Genomic DNA, 10,228 nt, shown 5'->3' on the forward strand with positions numbered 1-10,228 from the left:
CGCGCTTGAATTGCGATTTTTAGTCAATCAATCTGAATCAACCGGGCCCACTCTTCAGTGAAACATCACAGAACAAGTCGCAGTTGAATTGTGATTTTTGGAAATTTCCGATTTAAAAAACATTCCCCTCTCTCAAATTGGTCAATCACTCTGAATTACTCGATCCCACTTGTCAGTGACACATCTCTGGAAATTTCCGATTTAAAAAACATTCCTCTCTCGAATTTTTTAGGTGATACCAATTCCTCTCTCTCCTCTTCTCTCTTCAACCTTTCAACGCTTCGATTTCGATTCACCTCAAAAAGCGCCACGCTTTTGCGTGCTAAGCGCTCAAAACTCGACCCCTCTCTCTAGGGTTCCATCCTTCATCCATCCATCCATGGCGGATAGCAGCGGCGGCGCCTCTAAACTGAGGCAATCGAGGAGTTTCGACGGGAACGATGCCTATATCAGAGCGGACAAGATCGATCTAAAGAGTTTAGATATACAGCTCGAGAAGCACTACACGAAAGGATGGACGAAAGATAAAGCTGCTAGTGGGGGAGGCGCACCGCAAGGTCCGAGAGAAGATTGGGAAATCGATCCGTTAAAGCTCGAAATCCGATATGTGATCGCTCATGGCACCTATGGTACTGTCTATCGTGGCACCTACGATGGCCAGGATGTAGCAGGTATTCAATTCAATTCAATCTCGTTTTGTTCAATTTTATGAAATTTGTGGTTGCCAAATCTCTATCAATTAATGCTTTATACTTCGAATTATCTATTTGGAAGTTTGCATGGAAGGAATCGGGTTTAAAATTGCATGAGTAAAAAATTTATATTATTTTAAAGGTTCAATTTTTACTGATAGTGACAAAAGGTTCAAGTTTTACCAGGCTATTTAAGGCTCAATTTTACTGATAGTGATATTTAACGGGTCGTTTATGCATATATGGAAAGTGCCTAATTTTGGCATGCAATACCTAATTTAATTTACCTTTCCAGTTTTCGAATTTTATATATTTCAGTAATATAAAGAGATATACTATCATCTAGTTCTATAAAGTACTGTAAAGGTGTCTTTATAAATTGCATTTGGATTGTACACGTTTCTTCTTTTAAAGTTCTTCTTTTGTATGTGTGAATGAATGTTGCGGGAAATGGCCAAAATTTACTTACTATTAAATGTGCGACATGCTAGATTAAGGTGATATGGAGATAAGCAAACATTTAATTAGAATAATGAACAAAACCTAATTTTGGAATCTACCTTATGTAATTTTAAATGTTCAATTATTCACATAATTTCTTGTCAATAGAATGGTTTTATCCAGTGTTCTAAATAGCTAGCTATAGCGGTTTTGGACCTAAAAAGCTAAGCTACGGGGTAAAACTGTGCTAATCGAGCTACGGACGCTATAGCGTGTAGCGTGTAGCGCGTAGCGGCAATAGCGGTCCGCTATGCTACATGGCTTATAATTTTGCAATTTTAACGGGCCTTAATGTCTAGATGGACTTTTTTTACTTTATCAAGCTATATCAATATAATGGAACATGTGCGGGCTATACCGCTATATCAATTAAATTTTGTATCATGCATTAATATATGGTAGTGGTATATTTTGAATATAAAATATATCGATAATTTTTGAATTATGAATATTTTGAATGACAATTTGAACTTTGTATTGGTTCAATATTAATATTAGAACTTCTTAATCAATTTGGTGTTTTTTTTCTTGATGAGACATGTTTACTATTAGTAGAAATATAAAATATAATTTTTGAAATAAAAAAAAACGCTATTTATGATAGCTTTTGCTATAGCTGCGCTATTCGCTAAAACTTTTTTTTTTTTTGTCTCCCCGCTATGCCGCTATAAACGCTATTTAGAACCTTGGTTTTATCTCTAAATATATATTTCGATGGTATAAAATTCTTATATAAATTTGATATTTCTTCAATTATTTTGAAACGTAATTTTCATATGAAAGAGCATCATGAGAGTTTGTCCTTTTGTTTTCATATGAAATTGCAATTTTGGTATATTATTAAATAAGTGATCATATTGATATATTATTAAAATTCCTTAATTTTGTTATGCATAAGAAAATGACAGTACTTGTAGCAATTGACAATGGAAACTACTTTTTTTTTTTTTAATTATTTGTATAAGGATTGATAAACATATGATTTTGATATGTGACACAGTTAAAATATTAGACTGGGGAGAGGATGGTTACGCAACAGAGGCTGAAACTGTAGCGCTTCGCGCATCTTTCAAGCAAGAGGTTGCTGTGTGGCACAAGCTCGACCATCCGAATGTCACCAAGGCATGTCTCTCTGTTTTCTTTAATGGAACCAAAGCAACTCCTCTTTGTTCTCTTTTTTCGAGGACAAACTAGGGAAAGAGTGATAATTGAGATATTTTGAATGAGAGCAGGGTTAAAATGCCCCATTGTTTTCGTGCTCCAATCATATCTCTGTTTTCAAAGTCCAAAACAGTTTATCTGAACCGCTCAACATGATCTCCATATAAAAATATGTTTGGAGACCAAAATTTATATTTTTTGGAAATTTGTTACTATTTTTTACATAGGTACATAATTACTGTTGTTGAGAAGATTCTGGACCGTTAAAAAAAGTGGTTTTGTACCCTACTCTTTGAATAAAATGGGGGATAGGATAGTTATGGAACTTGTTTATGAAGTTTTACATGGTTGTGCTTGTATGTTATCAACCTTATGATTACAATAAGGTACCATCAACCTGCCTGACATATTTTGTATTTTTGTCTTTTCTTGGTTTTAAAGTAGTTGATCCGAATTGTTAAACATGATCTCCATATGAAAATGTATTTGCAGATCAAATTTTACATTTTTTAGATTTTTTTTTTTTACTATTTTAGATAGCTAGAAAATGACTGCTTTTGAATGGTCCACAATTTAAAATCTAGTGATTTTGTACCTATGTAAGAAAATAGTAAAAAGTGTCTAATAATTATATAATTTGGTATATGCAATTACATTTTCATATGAACATCATGTTGAACGGTTTTGGTCGACTATTTAGACTTTAAAAATGAAAATATGACTCCATAGAGCGGGCCACTGTATGCATATTACTGTAGCCTCACTCTATGCTTGAATAACTTTTACTGACTGTTTTACCCTTTGGTGCAGTTTGTTGGTGCATCAATGGGTACAACTGATCTGAGATTACCAGAGAACAGCTCGACTGGTACAGGCCGAAGCACAAACCTTCCGGCAAGAGCGTGTTGTGTAGTGGTCGAGTATCAACAAGGCGGTACACTAAAACAGTATCTTATCAAGAACAGCCGTAGAAAACTTGCGTATAAAGTTGTTGTACAGCTTGCTTTGGATCTCTCCAGAGGGTAAGTGTTATATGTTTAATTTGGTTTGGAAAAACTAAATTAAAATAGTCAAAATCAAATTTTATTTGGTTTTCAAAAATCTGACCGAACCAACCAAATAACAACTGAACCAAAAAAATCGAATCAAGTTTCGGTTTGTTTGGTTGAATTGAAATAAGAGATTTAATTTAAAAAAATCTAAACAGAATACATACACCAATACATTTAATAACCATAGAAATAAATATCAAGATATATATCAGTCGAACCGAAATAAGACATATTAAATCAAACCAAATTTTAGAAACCGAAGTAATTCAAGTAAATATTAAGTAAATTTCGTTTGTCTCGTTGAACCAAACCAAATATAAAAAATCCAAGTAATTCAAATATTCAACCGAACCATTTAATACAAAATTTGTTGGTTCGGTTGAAAACCAAATAAAACAAATCCAATGAACACCCCTATGGGAGCAGACATGAAATCATGATATTTGGTTTGTTTAAAACCCACGATATTTATAATTTCTTTTTGTTTTTCCTTTCCTTTAACTGTTCTCGTTTAGGTTGTGTTATTTGCACTCTAGGAAGATAGTGCACAGAGATGTCAAAAGTGAGAATATGTTACTAGACACCCAAAGAAATCTCAAAATTGCTGATTTCGGTGTTGCACGTGTTGAGGCTCAGAACCCAAAAGATATGACTGGTGCCACTGGTACACTAGGCTATATGGCTCCTGAGGTATCTCCCTCTATCTTTTTTTTCTCTTTATGTTTATATTATTTGCTGCCAAATTTCCTCAAATTATGGCTGATTAAGACTAGATCAGGGTTCGTGTAATTGTGCCTCATTGTAACTATTATTTAAACCAAGTTGTACCAAGCTGGTAGAACTTTAAAGCAAATGAATATAAAAAAGTGCAGAACTTTGAAGCAAATTATGTATTCCACCCTCTAAATTTCGTATTATCATATTTACCCCTCAAAAACTAACAAATTTACCCATGTTATTGTCTTTTCAATTAAAACTCATTTTAAATTTATAAATTACCCATTTTATCCTGTATTAAGAAAAACAATATGTGGCACGTTTCAAAATAATGTCGAGTCTTCTAATTGGTTGGTTTCCAAGGGCAAATGAGTCTGGAAAGGAAAGCAATAGTATAGTAGCTCATTCATTTTTTATTTTGAATCGCATATGACAGGTTCTGGAGGGAAAACCATACAATAGGAAGTGTGACGTCTACAGCTTCGGCATTTGCCTTTGGGAAATCTATTGCTGTGACATGCCTTACCCTGATCTTAGCTTTGCTGATGTGTCATCAAAAGTCGTGCATCAGGTCTCTCTCTCTCTCTCTCTCTGTAATGTTCTTTTGGTACGTTTTCACACATTATTTCTGACAAATATGCAGTGCCAGTTTTTGGTGTGGTAATCATCTGATGATGTATGAATTTCAAGCATTCCTTTTATCTCTCTATGGTCTCAGTCAAGATAAAAAATTAAGAGTGAAGCTATGGTACTCTCTGTTTTCAAAGTCCAAATAGTCTTATATAAACCATTTAACACGATATCCATAAGAAAATGTACATGTAGATCAATTTTACATTTTTTAGAATTTTTTTACTATTCTTTTTTTATAGGTAGAATATCACTTGATCAATTCCAGACCATTCAAAACTATAGTGATTTTTTACCTATCTTAAAAAAAATAGTAAAAAAATTCTAAAAAATGTTAAATTTGATCTACAAGTACATTTTTATATGGAGACCATGTTGATTGGTTCCTATTGACTATTCGAACTTTGAAAACAAAGATATTGATTGGTTCCTATGGACCAATCCACGCTATGCATAGTACCATAGCCTCAAAATTTTGGACTTGTACACACTCATACTGATATTTTCTATATATGTATTGATGATTTTTTTTTAAAAAAATTGTTGAATAGAATCTGAGGCCGGAAATCCCGCGGTGTTGTCCCAATGCATTTGCGAACATCATGAAGAGGTGCTGGGATGCTAATCCAAATAAAAGACCTGAAATGGATGAAGTGGTACAACTCTTGGAATCTCTTGATACCAGCAAAGGAGGCGGTATGGTACCAGAAGGCCAGAACACTGGTTGTTTCTGTTTCTTTCGGACACGCGGCCCCTGAAATTATTGATTGTTAATAATTTATGATTGGGGGGGGGGGGGGGGGGATGTCAGAGGTCAGTGATTTTGATTCTCTTTTTTTTTATTTATGATTTGAATTCCTTTCTGGGGGGGTTGGTGTTGAATATATTGTTATTGGTTTATATAATAATATTATATAAGCGAAATCTTAGTTGGAATACATGCAGCGGTAAGTATAATTTGTAAACCATTTTGCTTGCAGTGAATAATAATGGCTTAATTTGAATGTAAATTGTGATAGTGATCCATCGATCTCTGTTTTATTTTCCCTTTTTGTTGTGAGTACATTTTGTTGATTCCTCTTTTGATGATATCAAAATTCAGTTTTGTAAGAATAAGGCTATGAGTAAACGGGCCTGGATCGTCTAAAGTATTTTTTAAATTTTTAGTTTATAATTGGGCTCTCAGAATCTGGGCCTATCTGGCCCGAATTGGAAGGCACGAGTCCATAAATATTTGTGCTAAAGCATATTGGACAAAAGTTTGAAATACCAAGTTTTAGTTTAGAATTGATTCCTTTTTTTTTTTTTTTTTTCTTAACAATTAAGTATTTAATTTATATCTAGAAATCTCATAGTTTTGAGAGAGGATTGAAAGCTTGGGTTTTGCACAGCTCCGAACCGTTTCATTGTTTTAAATTCTTGTAGCATAAATTAAAAAAAAATCCTCTAAAAAATCCATGCATCAATATCAATATGATTCATAAAATGATAAAAACTCAATGAACAAAATAATATAAATAATCTAACATTTAGCTAATTTTAAATCACAATACTAGTAATTCAATTCAGACTGAGCTGAAATAGCAGCAGTTCGCAGTTTGCAGTTTGCAGTGGGCCTTTACCAGCTGGCGATAACAACTCTTTTGTTTTTGCAAAATGTTGTCGTTGAGTTCGTGACATCTAGGTCCCCCATAAATGCGTTGTTGCTATTTTAAAAAAATTAATAATAATACGCACATGTATCATATATATCCTTTTAATTTGCCTTGTCAAAAAGCCCAAGTTTTCATTAAAAATTTCATATTAAGCCTAAAATTATAATGGATTATATGGAAGGATCAATTTCTAAAATTAGCCTGTAAATGTGGTTATATGGAAGGACAACAAAAAATCTCCCATTTTGGATGAGTACAATATAAAATGTACTAATTCAAGATGTATTGGTCTAAACTAATATTATGTTTTCATATCACGTATAAAATGCTATAACTTCATGCAAAAAATGTTATAACTTCATACATAAAATGTTATTTGATACTTATATGCACATGAATCATGCTAATTGGAAGTGTTGATATTTACATCCAATCGAAACAAATACTTATTTCCTTCTTGTGGATTTAATTTCTTAAATTAATATTATTTGGTTAAACTTCATAAAAGAAAAATTGAATTTTATATATGTTTAAAATTTTGGAGGAAATCAAATTAAGTAAAAAATAAATAATATTAATATATGTTTGTGAATTAAGCGGCTTTTTAATAATATGATTTGAATAGACACATTAATTTATATTTTAGTTTTGAAATAGTCAATATTAATTTTGTGGTCACTACACATTTAAGTCTTGTGCTATCTTTTTTTTTTTCTTTTTATTAGAAATAAAACATTACTAAAGACACTTTGTTTTATTTTTTTTCTTTATTATAATTATTGTTTACTCACCCGCCATACTTAATCATTAAAGCATTTGATTCACTTGTTTGGTTTTTTTTCTTTAGTTTGAGAAATCAAATTTTCACACCGACCCTAACTGTTCCTACAAAAATTTTGCATTGGTAAGTAAAATGCCTATTTTTTGGGATACCAAAATTAATAATATATTTATTTAGCTATTTTTATAATTTCAATTAAAATGAGAAGCTAGAAGAGGAAATAGCTCAGCTTGTTAGAGTGTTTATCTGTTACTTCAGAAAATGCAGTTTAATACCGCTTTTACACTGCTTGATTTTCCAACTTCCTCCTACCAGACATATATTGTATGATTTTATTAGAGAAAAGTTAAATGTTTTTACTTGGAGGCAAAATAAATATTTAATTATTAAGCAATTAATTTGAATTAATGCAAAATGGAAAATTGAATTCTTAATTATTTTATTTTATATTGAGATTATTTTATTAGAATTCCATGCATCACGAACTTGTGTTTGAATTGAGTGCTGTTAAGATTGAATTTATACATATTTTATATAACTTTGGAAACACTCACTAGATGTTCATATATTTTTTTTTTACGCACGAAAAACGAATTATAATTTGAAAGGCGTGTGATTTTGTTAGATTTCTTCTATTTTGGCTGGAAAGAATTGGAGGGTAAAATTAGGTTGATATGAGTATTGTTTGTTAAGTTTTTTTAAACATTAATTTGAAGGTTATCTTTCCAGCTCAGTTATACATTCGCACCTCGAACTCAGTTCGTTTCAGGCGCTAGTGTAAAATAAAATTTATTAATAATAGCCTGCATTGTTTAATTACGTTTTGCATAAATCTTTTGTTGAATAAGAATTGTTCATCTTAAAATTAGCATTTTTTATTTTGTTAGAATAAAAATATTGACGGCTAATTTATTCGATCAAATATTGTACTTCCAACAAGTGTATATCACTGCTTCTCTCTTTTCTCTAGAAAAAAGCACCATGATCTTCTCTCTTATTTTGAGAAACTTCCATAAAACTAAAACAACATATATCTAAGTGCTTCTATAATCAATGTGGCCGCATCCTTGCAACTACAAATTATTGATATAGCATCTGGTCACATATATCATGTTGTGGCCGCATTACGACAGGTATTATTGACAAATTTTATTTACTGAAATAAAATTCCCAAATCTCTATCTATTTACTATATTTCAGGATGAAATAAAGTGGCACTTTTCTACAATGAAGGAATCTGGGCCTTGTCAAAAGCCCAAGTTTTAACTATTTTTTTTAGTTAAGCCTAAAATTATAACGGATTGAACTTGAGAACACCATTTTAAATAACTTGGAGCATTAATTTCTGAAATTAAGACCTAGGAGCATTGATTTCACTAATTTGGAGGAATAATTTGGAACATTATGGAAAGATAATATAGGTTCCTTCGCAAATAATAACTGTGATTAACTGATGATTGATAACATAGATGCTAGTTATTGAATAATATTGACTTTTCTCTTCTACATTTGATTGGGGAAGTTGAGTCTTATAGCTCATCATAATTTTTCAAAGTGCCATCATATTAAACCTCGACAGAAAATCAAGACTACATATGAAAGGGAAATGAAGAGAGAAGAAGAGTCGAAGTCTCAATCTGCACCAATTAGAGGAGAAAATGGTAGTGAAGAGACAAATTAAGGGAGAGAGCTTAACTTACATGGTGGAAGTGTGTGAAGAGGAGCTTGAGAAGTACAAGACATTAATTAATTACTAACAGGTGTTTTGGTTGAGAGGCACAAATGGACTGTACATGGCTTCTACTAAAAACAGTTCTTGAAAACTAAGAAATATCATACACGGTTTTTTCAACAAAGATATTGTCTGAAGTTGTACGACCATACAGGGTTTGATATTAATAAATCGTGTACAGATATTTGTGACTTACGGACACGGTTTAAAATGTTCAGACCATATTTATTTGTTGGAGCTTTTTTTGCATGATCTCCTCCTCCAATCACACACTGTTAATGTAGAATTTTCTCGCATCTGTGTATAATGTACCGTGTAGGTCACATTTTCTGTACCAGTGCGAATTGATGACATATATTTCCCCCTAAATAAATTATATCAAATAAGGATAATTCTTTACCAATAAAAAAGTTTAGAAAAGAACTGAGAGATACATAATCCACTTTATTTTTTTCCTACACATAATGTGAACATGTGTCCGGATTTTTTCCCTATCATTTATATATGACTCCTAAATTTATGCTACACTCCTCATATGATGAAGCCACCGAGAATCCAGGCACATCTCTTTTTTTTTTTTTCTGAAAATGTATACAAGATCATATAAAAGGAGTTATTTAAAAAGATATTTCAATAGGCGACAAAATCAGAATGATCTTCAATTGGTATACTTATATGGGACATCCAATCTTCAAGGAACTATTTTAATGCACCAAAACATATCTTCACACTTCATGACTTAGTATATTTTATTAAAGTAACAGATTCGTTTTTCTCCAAATCAACAACCCACGTATATTGCTATCACGTCGGTACTCTTATTTTAGTTTTTTTTTTTTAAATAATAAAAACTCCAAAATTGTTAGGAGGACTAAATCAATAGAAGTAACAGATCAAGTTGAAATTGTGCAATGAAAACAAATATTGCTTCATGTATGATGTCTAGCATTTTCTAGTTGATTGTTGAAGAAGTGTTTGTAAGAAGCTCCTTCAAGTAGCTCAACATTATCCTCCGATCCCAACGATTGAGCACCTGTTTTACTAGAAAGTCAATTGGAAAATTACGAATTGAATTTGTAAAGTTATAGAGATTTTATGAAGGTAAGGGACTTCGTTATTAAATAAGTACAAAATTTATCTCCTGATTTACAAATTAGTAAAATTAGCATTTATATACTTTGCCGGAAGCTGAGAGGGAAATTTTAGCAATGAATAAGACGAAAAGATTGCTTAAGAAATAGAATAGAAGATGAATGGAATATTATTTCGTTACTTTCGTTGAGAAAGTTTTGTTTGATTGTATATAT

At 31.7% G+C, this 10,228-nt stretch overlaps 1 protein-coding gene across 1 annotated transcript; it reads left to right on the forward strand.

The window, feature by feature from the left end:
• The first annotated feature begins 240 nt into the window (after positions 1-240).
• On the forward strand, positions 241-5,517 carry LOC144544961 (serine/threonine-protein kinase 52-like). Its single transcript, XM_078293520.1, has 6 exons — positions 241-671; positions 2,194-2,315; positions 3,165-3,376; positions 3,922-4,096; positions 4,560-4,694; positions 5,305-5,517. The coding sequence occupies exons 1-6, from the start codon at positions 380-382 to the stop codon at positions 5,509-5,511; spliced, it is 1,143 nt and encodes a 380-aa protein (XP_078149646.1). The 5' UTR covers positions 241-379; the 3' UTR covers positions 5,512-5,517.
• Positions 5,518-10,228: the final 4,711 nt, after the last annotated feature.

The sequence above is a fragment of the Carex rostrata genome, chromosome 27 (assembly GCF_964058835.1).
Source record: "Carex rostrata chromosome 27, lpCarRost1.2, whole genome shotgun sequence".
Classification (NCBI taxonomy): Eukaryota; Viridiplantae; Streptophyta; class Magnoliopsida; order Poales; family Cyperaceae; genus Carex; species Carex rostrata.

Coding starts and splice junctions, on each gene's coding strand:
- LOC144544961 (XM_078293520.1), top strand. CDS start 380: ATGGCGGATAGCAGCGGCGGCGCCTCTAAACTGAGGCAATCGAGGAGT. Junction 672..2,193: donor CGATGGCCAGGATGTAGCAG/GTATTCAATTCA, acceptor TATGTGACACAG/TTAAAATATTAGACTGGGGA. Junction 3,377..3,921: donor GCTTTGGATCTCTCCAGAGG/GTAAGTGTTATA, acceptor GTTCTCGTTTAG/GTTGTGTTATTTGCACTCTA.